Here is a 14,767-nt window from a genome sequence, read left to right as displayed (position 1 = left end):
CAAAATCGGAATGGACCAGAATTTTAAAATTGGGGTGATGTGGAATGATAAGCGCAACAGGAAAATTACGGGTTGAAGCCCTGGAATGGGAGTCTCAGAGGAGGCGTAGTGAGCCTTTTCAAGAGCCTGTGTTATTGCCAGGACTGTGGAGAGCGACACGTGTGGGCCGCCATCTTTGAGCGGTGCACTGCTGTTTTTGACTATGCTGGCAAGAGATTTGGTTGCTGTGCAGTGGGAACGCTGCCCTTGTATTCTAAGAGGGAGATTAAGTTTCTAGCAGGGCATCGACCTGTAATTTTTCCTGTTCCACTTCACCAAGTTTTAAAAATTTGGGTCTGTTTGGGTTTTGCTTCATCAACCTTGACTGAACTGGTCAGAACCGGTTCAAAGCCCTGGTGGAATCAAGCTGAAATACAAGGACCACGCAACCTGAAAAGGACTGGGAGAGGTGAACCTGTGCACTCCAGTACCTTTAAGTGGGACCTATTGCAACTATTCCAGAGAGAACAAGACTCATTTAAAGCATCCAAAATAGCCTATAACAGTACCTAATACTCTTTGATATGTAAACTCGATGTGTCCTCTCCTTAGAAACATTTGTTCATCATCTATGAAAAGTCACAATGCCAAGCCTAATGCAGTATCTTCGCAGAATTCAGAAGCACTTACATTCTGCTTTAGAGTGCACTTGACACAGACCATATAGGATGATACATGCACTTTTAAAAACAATTATTTTTTTAATTTTTATTGTGCTTTAAGTGAAATTTTACAAATCAAGTCAGTCTCTCACATAAAAACTTATATACACCTTGCTACATACTCCCAACTACTCTCCCCCTAATGAGACAGCCTGCTCTCTCCCTCCACTCTCTTTTCTTGTCCATTTCGCCAGCTTCTAAGCCCCGCTACCCTCTCATCTCCTCCTCCAGGCAGGAGATGCCAACATAGTCTCAAGTGTCCACCTGATCCAAGAAGCTAATTCCTCACCAGCATCCCTCTCCAACCCATTGTCCAGTCCAATCCATGTCTGAAGAGTTGGCTTTGGGTATGGTTCATAACTATTTCTTAAAAACTAAATTATTTGATGTTTCATATTCTGGCTTTGGGATATAGGTGGGGAAAAGGTAACCATAACTGGCCATATTTATTATTTACTTTTGGACATTTATTGTTCTAAGTCACACATCAACTTCCTTCACAACAACTATAAGAGATTAGGTAAAAGTATCTGTTTTATAGATAAGAAAAACTGAGGTACAGGGAAGCTAAGTAATTTGTCCAAGGTCACACTGCAGGTACTTGCTGGAGGGTAAATGAAGGATAGGACAACACATGCAGGGAAGAACAAAAAGGTCCTGTGGCAACTGCACTTTTTTGGGGACACCCTTCCACATTGTGTTGCAAACATCCTGATTATTTGTCCATGTTTTTTCTAACTCTGAAGTACCATTATTTTAATTTGCTAACACAATGTTTTAAAAAAACTGTCCAAATGATCTAGTCATTTGTTCATGAAAACTGTTCCCATTAACAGAAGAAATGTTACTGATACGAAACACACGAGGAGGAGGAATGATACAGCCTTCCATCACATTTACTTGTCCTTTCAGGCAGAGGTGGCAGGGTGTGGTGGAGTGGAATTATGAGCTGCTGAGACATTAAGTTTGAATTCTGACTCCTCCAGCCTCTGAAAAAGATGAGTGGGGAAGACACTTCCATTCCAATGCTGAAGTAGGGAAAATGTCTTTGTGTGAGGAGCTCCCATAACCCAAATTATAACTAAGGTCCCTGGAGCCATGATTAAAGTACTCTTCTGCCTTGACTCCTCTTTTCCAGATATATACCCATTCAGCTCTTTACGGATACTCAATATTTCATATGAAGTATTTTATATTCAAGTATTTAAAATGTACTGAAAATTAAAACAGGTTACTTTATATTAACATCAACCAGAGCAATCCCACATGATCTAATCCATTAATTTATTAACAAAGTCAGCCTAGGATGGAAGTTTAGAACCTAATTGTCAAACAGACTGAGATTCCAATCCTCAGAGATTAGCCACTTTCTGGTGTGTGCCAGGGGCCAGCTAAATCTATCAAATGCTTAGTTTCCTTATCTGTAGTATGTGAATGAGGGTAAAAATGGATACATGTCCAAAGACTGTTGTGAGGATTAAATGAGATTTCATACATATACAGTTAAATATATAGTTAATATGAGATATTAACTATACTAATAAACCAAAACCAAACCCAGTGCCATCGAGTCGACTCTGACTCAAAGCGACCCTATAGGACAGGGTAGAACTGCCCCACAGAATTTCCAAGGAGCGCCTGGTGGATTCGAACTGCCGACCCTTTGGTTAGCAGCCATAGCACTTAACCACTACGCCACCAGGGTTTCCATAAATACTAATAGACAATTTTATTTCAAAAAATACAAATAACATATGACAAAACACTAATGCTTCATATTTCTGGGTGATGGCTACATGTATGTTTGTACTTTTCTGCATTTCTTTGAAGATTTCAAAATGAAAATATTTGATCCTATTCACTTTTAATACATAATGACATGTAGGGTGGGAATTGCTTTATGCAGTGCACTTTTATCAAAATGATCACATGCCGTCACAACAAACTCCTTGGGACAATGGTTTATAGCAGAAAGCAGAACCCAGAAGGTCAGAAATGGAAGAAACCTCTGAATTCTAAGCCCCTTATTTTCTAGATGAGGAAACCACCTGAGTGGCTTTTCAAAATTACATGCAGCTAGTTAATGTCAACACTGAGAGAAACATCCTAGTCCTTATTTTTGAAGTGGTCTTTAGTGTAAGTTCCACATTTGAAAACTGATTTTATTTTTTTTTTTATTTCAAAGTCCAATTTTATGGCACAGTTTTACATTGCAAACCCGTATTATTCTCTCCCTTCAGCCAGGAAGTTTTGTCAGAACACTGGGAAACTTGCCTTCATAAACTAAGTACATTGACTTCCAAGAACATAGAGCTGGAAATTTAACAGACAAAAAAATCAGTTAAGGTGCTCAAGAGTCCCTTCCATCTGCTGTGAACCCAAAAGCTATAAAAAGCATAAGCTGATTATGACTATCTTTTGTATTACTAAGTATGTACAGCATGCAGAAAATTAACAGTTTCTTCAATTTGAAGAAATCAATCAGTGTTAAAATGGAAACATTATTTTTTAAGAGTTTGTCTTTAGAAAATCATCCAGACTTGTATATAGACAATTATATACTTAAGATGTCTGAATTAAACACTAAAGATTAGCGTAAAGATTATTCTTAGAGAGACTTTCATAAAAGCAAAACCTTTGCATAAGAGTACATTTCTAAAACCTAGGAGTATGATCACAATCGCCTTTGTAACTTGGTTAGCTATATATACAGTATTATCAGCTAATTTTACTTTACTAATAAGACTTTGAATTAAAAAAAAAATGCTGCGATCAAAGGGCACCATTCAAAATAATCTGGTGTTTTATGGTATAGCATTCTATTTCCAGACAAATCAGCCTTCTTATAGCCAAAAGATTGGGAAGCTACCAACCAGCACAGCACCCAAAATAGCTTAAAACAACAAATACAACTCCTGAGTACAGCTTTCCACAGCTTAACTGCACTAATGACATCAAACAGGTATAATATAGCAAGAAAACATCAGATTTAATACCTTATAAAATATGTACAGAACTTGAACAATTTTTGTAAGATACAACTCAAGTCACAACTGAATTACAAATGTAATCAGATACTCAGTTATAATGGAAAAGCCTAATGGGTTAAAAAAAAAAAATGTAAACCATAAAAGATAGCAAATGTTTTTAAAATACACAAAATTCTAACCAGTAAGTTTAAATTTTGATTTTATAAAAGTATATATTTACAATCTTAAAATTTGTTAATTTTACATGAGCTTTATTAGAGCAAGAGAGAACAAGGATAAGTTCTTTTTAACCACTTACATAGGTAGTCGGGGAGACTGGCAGAATGCAGTACATGCTAGCTAAAACAGGAAGGACCAAGGGCTTTATTAGTGGAGTCATAAAAAAGACTTCACCAAAACTGCAAGCTAGCAAACAAGCAGTTTCACTTTAGATACTTCAATGCAGGAACCCAGTTTTCTTACATGACAAAAGGAAGATTATAAATAGCAGTTATCTGAAGAGTAGCTGGGAGGATTAAATGAGATCACCTGTGTGAATGCACTTACATATTATCATTAAGACACGCCCAGGGTGTTAAAGTTCACAGCACAGTTCACACCAGGACCTTCCTTTCAGGTTTAAAAACCTCCAACAGTATTTAGTTCTTAATACAAAAACCAATGTTTAAAGCATAAAATCCTTAATTGGAGTGTTCAGCCCCGTTGATTTTCAAAGCCATTTATAAAACACTTCAATACTGATATTATAGTGATGATATTAAAGCTATCAAAACTTTGTAATGATCACAAAGGTTTGACCTCCCAGGTTTCGAGTCCAAAGTCATTTGCCTGACAGAGAACACTGCAGAGATATCAGACAGATACTCCATCTCTCAAACAAGATGACATCTGCTTTCTATGTTTTCCGTTTATCATAATCTCCAACCATCTTCTTGATGTGTGACAATTTGCTCTTCAACTGCTTGCAATAATTCCTCTTACTTTTGTAATCTGCAGACTAAAAAGGAAAAAAGTGAATCACATAAATTCAATCAAATCAAAATGGGTCATGTGTTAGCTGTTGGAAAGGCAGAGGTGGAAAAAGGGAATACTACTTAGTCAAATAGACTTGTCGGGAGTGTTAAATGAGGCAACATACTTAAAGTACTCAGCAGTATTCACTAACCACAGAGGCAATTGATTCTCTTTCCTCTATCATATCATCTTAACTAAGTTTTACAAAGGATATACTCATTTCTAAATATGTGCAAATGACCAAGAATATTTATGGCGCTTTTTGCTAAGACATTATCTAAAATCTCATTAAAACAAAAAACTGGTGATATCATTTGACTTGAGAAAGGAGAACCATGTGAATGGCAGTGTAAGAGAGACAAGAAATTTTACTATATGATCTTTTAGAAGTCTGCTTTTAAAATCATGATGTTTGAGGATTTTAAATGTGTTTAATATAAATTTTTTTACAAGCAAAAAATTTTTTAAGTCAGTAAAGACTAATGATGCCAAGAGTTGGCAAGGAAATGGAGCAATGGGAACATACACCGTTTGGTGGGGATATAAATGTAAATTGACACAGGCACTTTGGAAAACTATTTGGCAGTATATACTAAAACCCTGGTGGTGTAGTGGTTAAGTGCTACAGCGGCTAACCAAAGGGTTGGCAGTTCAAATCCGCCAGACGCTCCTTGGAAACTCTGTGGGGCAGTTCTACTCTGTCCTGTAGGGTCGCTGAGTCGGAATTGACTCAACGGCAGTGGGTTTACTAAGGCACAAAGACCCTGCAGTTTTACTCATAGTTATATGTACACATGTGCACAGAAAGACATTAAAAAAAAAATTTATAGCTGCATTACTTGTATCAGCCAAAATGTTTGTAGTTGTATTAGTTAGGAACAACCCAAATGTTCATTAAGAGCAGAATGGACGAACAAGTTACGTCAGACAGCAATAAAATAAATGAACCTCAGCTAATGCCACAACAGGAATGTACCTCACAAACATAAATACTGAGCAAAAGAAGCCACTCAAAATATGCGTACTATGTGATACCATTTATATAAAGTTCAAAACTGGTAAACAAAATTTATGATGTTAAAAGCCAGGCTGCCTGGATAAACCTTGAAAACATTATGCTGAGTGAAATCAGTCAGTCACAAAGGGCAGATATTATATGACCCAACTTACATGAAACATCTAGAACGGGCAAATGCACAGAAACCAAAGTTTATTAGTGGTTACCAGGGGAAAGTGGAAGTCATCGCTGAGGGGCACTGACTTCTGTTGAGGGTGTTGGAAACATCTGGGAACAGACAGCAGTGATGGCCAAATAACATGATGAACGTAATTAATGTCACTGAATGTACATGTAAAAAATGGCAAATGTTTTGTTATATATATTTTTACCACAATAAAAAAAATTTCAGGATAGTGGTTACTTCGGGGAGAGGGCAGAAACCGGCAGGGAATGGGGAAAATATTGCTAAGAAATTAATTTCTTGATCTGGGTGGCAGTTACAGAGGCATGTGGTCATTTTGTGAAATTTTACCAAGCTGTACACTTACAATTTATGCACTTTTCTTTATGTATACTTCAACTTAAAAATAAAGTTTTTAAATAATCAGCATTGGTTGTAGCTACAAACCACTAAAGCTAAGGTTCCAACTTCTCAATTACAGTTTTCATCTTGTAATTACAGGCCTCCTGTCTATAATCAGGGTATGACAAGGCACTCACAGCCGCTGTAAAGGTTAAATGAAAAGCACATAACAGAAAAGTTCTTCCTGACAGAAGCTTACAATCCAGGATACTTACTCTTTTCACTTGCTTCAGTCTATTGTATTCATCAGCAGCAGCCTATTAATGAGAAACACAAGGGAATATACATTTAGTGGGGCACTTTCTCTTTAAAGAAAAACATTTCCTGATGCTATACTCTGGATCTAAAAATGCCAACTTATGACCAAAAGGGGGAATTAAAATAATGAAGTCTTAAGGCTGGAAGGTCTGAAGGAATTCAGAGAAGAAACATTTTGACATGGTATTTCTCCTGTTCCATTCACATGAACAAGTAACGCTATTTTTTCTGCAGCCTCTCATCTTGCCCCAGGCCAGTCCACAAGCCACAGGCCAGGTCTTTTCTAAAGCACAGCTCTGATCAGGTTATATCCCACTGCAAAACTTGGCTGAGCTCTCCTTTAGCTTCTGTATAAATCTAGTCACCTACCCTTCCAGTCTCAATATCCATCATTTGCTGTTCCTTTATAAACTAGGCACGTCTTAACTTCCCCTAAACTCCCAGGACTTGAGCAGACTTTAAGCCTTCTCTGAGTAGTCAGTTACAGTACTTTCTGTACATAATGCAAGCACAGCATTTTACTACATTGACTAAGGTGTTTAGACATCAGTTTTTCTCTTCAAATATGAGTTCAAAATCTTTGAGGGCAGAGACAGGGTATTGTTTCTCTTTTTAACCTCAGCAATTTTATACCATCTAGGAAAGAATAAGTGATCAATAAATGTGTATTGAATTCAAAGGGTTTATGATAACCCCATACAGAAACCATAAAAGAAAACTATAAAGTCCTACTATATAAGAATACTTCGATACTGAAAGGCAGATCACCCCAATAGAAAAATGGCAAAGGGCATTTAATCACATTAATATGAATTTCCAATAAATGTATGAAGTGATGTAAAAAGTTTCATTACTAGTATCTAACACCCAAGCAGCAACTTCAGGCACATGTTAGTGATCAGTGGGTCAAATGAGCCCCCCAGTGCATTACTAAGGGGAATGAAGTTGGTACAAATTTTCTGATGGGTAGTTCTGCAACAATACGGATCCAAAGATTTATGTTGCATAACTTAATATTCTGGAATTTGTTCTGGCTAGATAAGCAGACAACTGCGCAAAGATGGAAAAGTTCACCAGAGTATTAGTGGTACTACTTGGTGAGGGTGGGAGGGAGACATACCTAAATGTCTGTCCACAGAGGGTGAGTTTTAAGTATGGTACAACCATAAAATTGAATATTATGAAGCTATTTTTAAAATAAGTAGATCTTTATTATTGACATGCAAAGAAAACAATAAGCTATTGTTGAGTAAAAAAGCAGGATATAAGTAGCGACAGACAGTAAGAAAGTGTTAAAAGAAAAACAAACAAAAATCCCACAATGATGGGGTCATGTCAAAGAAACACAGAAGCCAACTGAAAGGGCTTCCAATGGTCAAAGATAGAAGAATTAGAGCATCAAAATAAGCAAAGCAGTATTGGATTATAACCTAAAGTACAAAGTAGATATCCAGCAGTCCATGGTGATATGAATGAGTGAATGCATGAAAAATGAAATGTTAAAAGCCATTCATTTATACATTCATGCAAATCTCTTGTGCAGAAGAATTCTAAGTAATTTATGTAGATACTCTGCCCTCATGGAGGTGGCACATAACTCCCCACTCCTTAAGTGTGGGCTGCACATAGTCACTTCCAAAAAGTACAGTATGGAAAGAGGGAATAAAGAATAATTTTACAAAGGAGAGACCTAACAAATACTACTTCAACCAGGTGATCCAGAGGGGAAAAAAAGATAATCATAAATTACTGTTAAGTACTAAAAAAAAGCAGGAAGGATGTAAATAAAACATATAAGACTGTTCCATATCAAAACTTGTGTGTGTAACATACATATATATACGCACTCCTGCATGGAAAGGGTGTTTTAAACACTAATTATTTTGGTGATATCTGGGTAGTGGGATTTAAAACAATTTTTCTGTATACATTTTTGTCTTGTTTAAATTTTTTTTACATAAACAATGAATTATGTTTATAGATAGAGCTATAAATAGAAATTATGTTTATAAATAACATGGCTATTTTCTTTTAAACAGGAAGGGATATATGTAAATAGACTATTGTTCTCTTAACCATACTCTTCAATTTGGAAAGACTTATCCAACTCATTTTCAATGAAATTACAGTTTGATAATGATTAGTAAATTTTTTAAATCAACATTAGTATAAAGGATACTGTTATCTCTATTGATTAGACTAAACTATGTAATTTAGAAATATCAGGTTTGAGAATACCATGTACTCTTCACTTTCTTCTCTATAGTCATCCAATTCTTTATCCAGACGAGAGAGCTCTTTACTGATCTCATCGAGTTCTGCCTGTAAGCTCTTGTATTCCTGCAGGCCAGTGTCAAAGCTTCTCTTGTAGAGTTGTCTTTGTTGATCTGAAGTGATAGGTGGATATTCCCTAAACATTAAGAGAGAAAATGATACATATGTATCCCTACCCATTGTCACTGAGTCAATCCCGACTCACAGCAGCTCTATAGGACACAGTAGAGCTGCCCCATAACGTTGTCAAAGCTGCAGTCTTTACCGAAGCAGAGCGCCATGTTTTTCTCCCATAGAGTGGCTGGTGGGCTCAAATCGCCAGCCTTTTGGTTGGCAGTCAAGTGCTTTAACCACTGCACCACCAGAGCTTCTGTGTGTCCCCAGATGACTTAAAATCCAGTGTTTCTTCCTCAAAAATAATAAAGCTGGTGCGGTATGGAGAATGAGATCCTCTTGTTTTCTTTCTGTTGCTTATGGGGAGAGGAAGGTGGGATGCAAATAGGTTCTTTTAAGAATGCTTATACTTTATATACTACTGCTCTTTTATTTTTTTCTTTTTTAAAGCAACTATGCCTATACGATTATTAAAAATAAAGCTGAAAACCATTTATGAAATTCAAGGGTCCAAGTCATAGGAACTCATTACTTTGAATACACGACACCACATGATAATGGAATATTTGTGTTTAAAGTCTTAAAACCGCAGTTCTGGAGCATGAACATGTTCTGATTACTGCAGTGACAGAGCGGCAGACTGCCAACCTGGCTGCTTCCTGCTACCACCTAGGGTTTCAAACTTCTTCGTGGGGGAGGGGTTCTTATTTTTCCTAAGTGGAAATTGTTTGTTTGTTTTTTGACTATAAAAGTAGAGGTAAAAATGTACATGTATAAAAATGTATGTTCACTGTAAAAATAATCTGGCAGTGCATTCAAGTATGAAGGAGAAAAACTGAAATCTGTATCACTAATAGCTCTCACTATACCAGCTATTCTTTACTTAAGAAGATGATGCTAAAAAAAAAAATGCTACTGCCTCACAAAGCACTGAGAAAATACTCTGAATTGTTTCACAGGGCTAAGGAGCTTCATAAAAAACAAAACAAAAAACCAGTTGCCACTGAGTCGATTCTGACTCATAGTGACCCTATAGAACAGATCAGAACCGCTCCCTAAGGCTTCCAAGGAGCACCTGGTGCATTTGAACTGCAGACCATTTGGTTAGCAGCCGTAGCTCTTAACCACTACACCACCAGATTTTCCAGGAGTTTCATAACAATATGGAATTTCAAATTTTAGGTCTAACAGTCAGTCTAATATCTTCATTTTACAGAGAGGAGAAGTAAAATGATTTGCTTAAAAGGGAAATAAGAATTCAGGATTCCTAAAAGTTTTCTGTTAAACTTTCCTTCTAAATATAAGCTATGCAAGTATTTCCCAGACAGATGGCTGAACTAGGCCAGTGACTCCTGGGGGAAGAGGGAAAGATGGGGTATCAAAATCACACATGAGTAGGGGGGTTTCAAGCTATACATGTCCACTCATTCCTCCCAACATCTTAAAAGAAGCAATGTTTTGGTCAGCCACTATTTCTGATTTGTGCCCTATTCCTCAAAATACTTAGGCATAAAAGGCCTACATATCATACACGAGTATAGTTTGACACGATGGATTAGAACAAAACCACTGACACAGAAAGGAACTTAATCACAACCTTGGCCAGAACAGTAAATCGCTATCTCAACTGTTTACCAAACTGTTTACCAAAGTTCTCTGGATTGAACTTTTAAAAAGAAACTCTGTTACTGAATTATAACATGTAGCAATTGTTGAAATAGAATACATTTGTTCAGTACATTTTCACCTAATTTTTTTTTTTTAAAGAGGGACACTCTGGTCTTAGCATGACAGCTTCACTTAAAAGTAATTGCCAAGAGACTGGAAGGAGGGAGCGGGCTAACTCACTAGGGGGAGAGTAAATGGGTAGTAAGGTGTATATAAATTTATATGTGAGAGGCTGACTTGATTTGTAAACTTTCACTCAAAGCACAATAAAAATTATTTTTTTTTAAAAAAAGTAATTGCCAGAGGAAGGCCAGAGTATTGGTCTGGGAATCTTATAATCAGTAACTTCTTTATGTAAAACAATGTTGCCTATACTTGTATTTTATTTATTTGAAAGACTTTTCTTAGGTGACTACTGGAAGAGGCAAGGGCACTGGTGAAGTTTATCAGCCATTTGGTGGGGAAGCTGAAAATGATTTTAAGACATGGTTATAGCCAAACACATCCCCACCACCTCAATCGTTATTATGAAAGGTCACTGGGTGGGCCAGGGCGGGGGGCAGGTAGAATGTCTCCAGTTCTGCTTGGCAGAGGATGAGATTCCATCATGAACCCAGCTTTGGAGGCAACAGCTCCAAATCTGGTTGGCCCATTTAATAATCAGGATGGGAAATCGGATCCAGCAAGAGTAGTGCTGACTCGGTACCTGATCCAGTTCTCCTCCAGCTCATCGCACGACTCGCCGCCTGTTGTGTAGTCTGTGTCATAGTGGTCTTGCTCTGTTCTCCTTGACTTCCCTGCTCTTCCCTTCGTGGAAGCCAATTTTGAAGGCGTCTCAAAGTTACCGCTGCTGCTGTAACGAGGCTGTCTGTAGTCATCCACAGGTGAAGTCAGGGCAAGCTCCTGAGCCACCTCAGGCACCCTAATAAAACAGGAATCGTTTTCCAGTGACTACGGGGTACACTACAATTCTCTGCCAGTGCATTGTAACCACGACAACCAACAATAACACCAAGAGACGTCACATGTAGGTGAACTCACTCAAGGAGTTCATATGCGCAACACTGAGCAGATGCCTAGTTTCCTGCGTTTGATTTAGCACCACCTCAGTCCTCTAACACATACCAGCAGCTTTAAGGCTCTGATTTCACCGTTCTCCATAAAATGGATCAAAGATTTCATTTGTGGAAGTTCAAACCGACCTAGAACAGGTGTTTACCTGACCTGTGCCTGAGACTTACTATGCAGAAGGCTGCCAAGAATAACACTCATAATTCTTTTCCATGTGTTCTTCCAGCTCTAAGGCATGCTGGGTGGGGAAGAGGAATGCACTTTACATGTTCACCTCTGCAAGCCTGACTCTCAGAAACAAGCTCTTCATAAGACTTCGTGAAATAAAGATATATGTTAGACTACCATATATCAATTTTCTTTTCTAGATAAAATATTTAAAAATCTAAAAAAAAAAAAAAAGTAAAGCTATATATAGCAATGATTTAAAGAGCTCATTAAGGATTCTTTTTAAATTGCTATATTAATCCCAAAGCCATGTAAAGTGGATGAAATGGAGCTTTCTATTACACTTATTATTTCTCTAATATACCTGTTTAATATTGTATCAGATTTTTAATAGTACATAATGTTTCTGCTACGAGCATGAAAATTAAGTCTAACACAGGGATAAAATTCCAGGTGCTGTTATTGTGTGGCAACTGAAAACAACTACTGAGTAACGGAAATGCAGAGCTTAAGTTTCCTCTGTGGTAGAGCTAAACCAAAACCCGTCGAGTCGATTCCAACTTATAGCAACCCTATAGGACAGAGTAGAACTGCCCCATAGGGTTCCCAACAAGTGGCTGGTGGATTCAAACTGCTGACCTTTTGGTTAGCAGTGCAATGCTTAATCACTACACCACTATACCACTACTACCAACTCTTCTCACTGACGTGGATTGCTCATTCCCTCTTCATCAAAACATGTGCTTAGGGAAACAATTGAAACTCATTCGAACTCTGATATCCATGAGTAACGAACATCAAGTATTACCCCGCTAGGAGGTCTCCAGGGAGTCCTGGAGGGGGCAGTGGTTAAACACTTGGCTGCTAACTGAAAGGCCGGCAGGCGGTTCAAACCCACCAGCTGCTCCACAGGAGAAAGATGAGCTAGAGGACAAAAACAGAAATGAAAGACCAAGAAAGGGCCTGAGCCTCCCTATTCAATACAAAGAAAACAAACAGAACAAAACAAAAAACCCAGTTGCTATTGAGTAGCTTCCAACTCATAGGAACACCTAAATCAACTATTTAAAATATCCAGAGCATTTTCTTTTTATTGTACTTTAGATGAAGGTTTACAGAACAAATCAGTTTCTCATCAAACAGTTAGCACACGCATTATTCTATGACATTGGTTAACAACCCCACAACATGTCAAAACTCTCCCTTCTCAACCCTGGGTTCCCTATCACCAGCTTTCCTGTTCCCTCCTGCCTTCCAGTCCCCACCCCTTTAGTCTTGTTTTGTTCCATAGGACTGTTCAATCTTTGGCTGAAGGGTGAACCTCAGGAGTGACCTCGTTACTGAGCTGAAAGGGTGTTGAGGGGTTATACTTTCAGGGTTTCTCCAGTCTTTATCCAGAGCATTTTATATGTCCTTACTGCTTTCAACTTATAGCAACTGTAATCTTGTGCAGTATCTACCAGGTTTACTCTCTGTTTTCTAGGTGATTCAGAGCTACTTGATTCTGTTGTCAGAGTCTTAGATTTCTAACCATACTTGTTAATTTCTTGTAGACCCCTAAAGCTTTGGGTTCTGTGTAGTTGGAAGTGGGGTGGTATTTATTTCTTCTAAGTTTATTCAGGTAATATAGCTTTGTATGCTATGTTAACGCTACTTCTAATGGAAAAAAAATGTGACTTTCTCCAAGAGTCAATGATTAACAAGTTCCTGGACACACTGCCAAAACTGCCAGGTACTCTACTCTTTGCTTCGAGGTAGCAGAACAAATGGGGCCAGGGGCCAAGTAAGGAGGAAGCTAAAGAGCAAAACAAAACAGAAAAATAAACAAAAAAACAACCAAAACACAAAAAAACTAATTAAAGTGGCCTCCTGCCTTAATTTTATGATCTTAGATGCTGATATCAGAAATCCTTACTTTGCAAGTAAAGTATATGTAAATGAAGAGTTAGGAAACATATGTATTCCCAACAACCTTTAAACATATTTTTAGACACAAGTCCTACCAAAAATCTGTACAATTCGGAAAAGACAACCACCCCTATATTGCCCGGCTCCCTTCTTTAGTCATGCTCATATGCATTCCTGACCTCATCAACTCAGGTCCAGAAGACCGCCCTTTTGTAGCTTTTTAATTCATCTTTTTTTCTTCTTTATTTGTTTGTTTTGTTCTCCTTCCTCCCTCCCACACACCTGTGCTGTCCCTCTCTTGCCCTAACTTTCAGTGTAGTCATTGTGCACTTTCTTCCACCCCTGCTAAATTGAAACTTAGATGAGAACATGAACTTGGTGTTCCCGGGGGCACCTGGCCCACTATTGTTCATGGCAGGTAGGTGTTCAAGACAACTACTGAATTGATTCACAAGAATCCTCCTTTTCTGATAACACACAGTGTTGGTGCAGGAAAGGGAACTCTACATAATCAACATCGATGCTATGACTACATGATGCCCATTATTTTATGTGGCATTTTATAACTGCCAGTGTTATTTAGGGTATATTCAAACCTGGACAATCAGAGAACTCCATCATCCCGGCTTCAGGGATGACAGGGACCCAAAAAAGGGCCAGTCAGAATCTCCCCAGCAGATTTGATACGTAAGCTTTGAGAAAGGAAATCTTTTCTGAATCCTGTGCTGGAGCATCAATGGCGCTGGGTGAATGTGGATGGCCATCTTGCCACAACAGAAGCTGGACTGAGAATAAGGTCGACATAGCAAGAGATAAGAGCTTGAAGGAGTCCTGATTATCTTCTGAACCTCTGGATCATGCCATACGTAAAACCAGATTCATCCCTGGGACTTACGTAAACCAGTAATTTCTTCTTTTAGCTTAAGTTCGTGTGACTTGGGCTTCTCTAACTTGTATAAAAACCCTAACAGATTATCTTATCAGCCTAGTACTACCAAACAATGGTCTCATTTGGCAC

The 14,767-nt window shown here is 38.0% G+C and overlaps 1 protein-coding gene across 5 annotated transcripts in view; it reads right to left on the bottom strand.

The window, feature by feature from the left end:
• Positions 1–787: 787 nt before the first annotated feature.
• Positions 788–14,767, bottom strand: part of OCLN (occludin) — a 63,897-nt gene continuing 49,917 nt past the window's right edge. For 4 of the 5 annotated variants that reach the window (XM_049865051.1, XM_049865070.1, XM_049865069.1 and 1 more), the window contains exons 6-9: positions 11,309–11,524; positions 8,785–8,956; positions 6,504–6,545; positions 788–4,688 (exon numbers count right to left, since the gene is read on the bottom strand). In XM_049865051.1, the coding sequence (XP_049721008.1) occupies positions 4,587–4,688; positions 6,504–6,545; positions 8,785–8,956; positions 11,309–11,524 (532 nt within the window). In that variant the 3' untranslated portion in view covers positions 788–4,586. The remainder of the gene's footprint in view (positions 4,689–6,503; positions 6,546–8,784; positions 8,957–11,308; positions 11,525–14,767) is intronic. The other variant, XM_049865043.1, reaches the window with a different exon arrangement.

The sequence above is a fragment of the Elephas maximus genome, chromosome 2, assembly GCF_024166365.1.
Source record: "Elephas maximus indicus isolate mEleMax1 chromosome 2, mEleMax1 primary haplotype, whole genome shotgun sequence".
NCBI classification, from domain to species: domain Eukaryota; kingdom Metazoa; phylum Chordata; class Mammalia; order Proboscidea; family Elephantidae; genus Elephas; species Elephas maximus.
The sequence above is the reverse complement of the archived record's forward strand: the minus strand, read 5'-3'. Positions and strand labels throughout refer to the sequence as shown.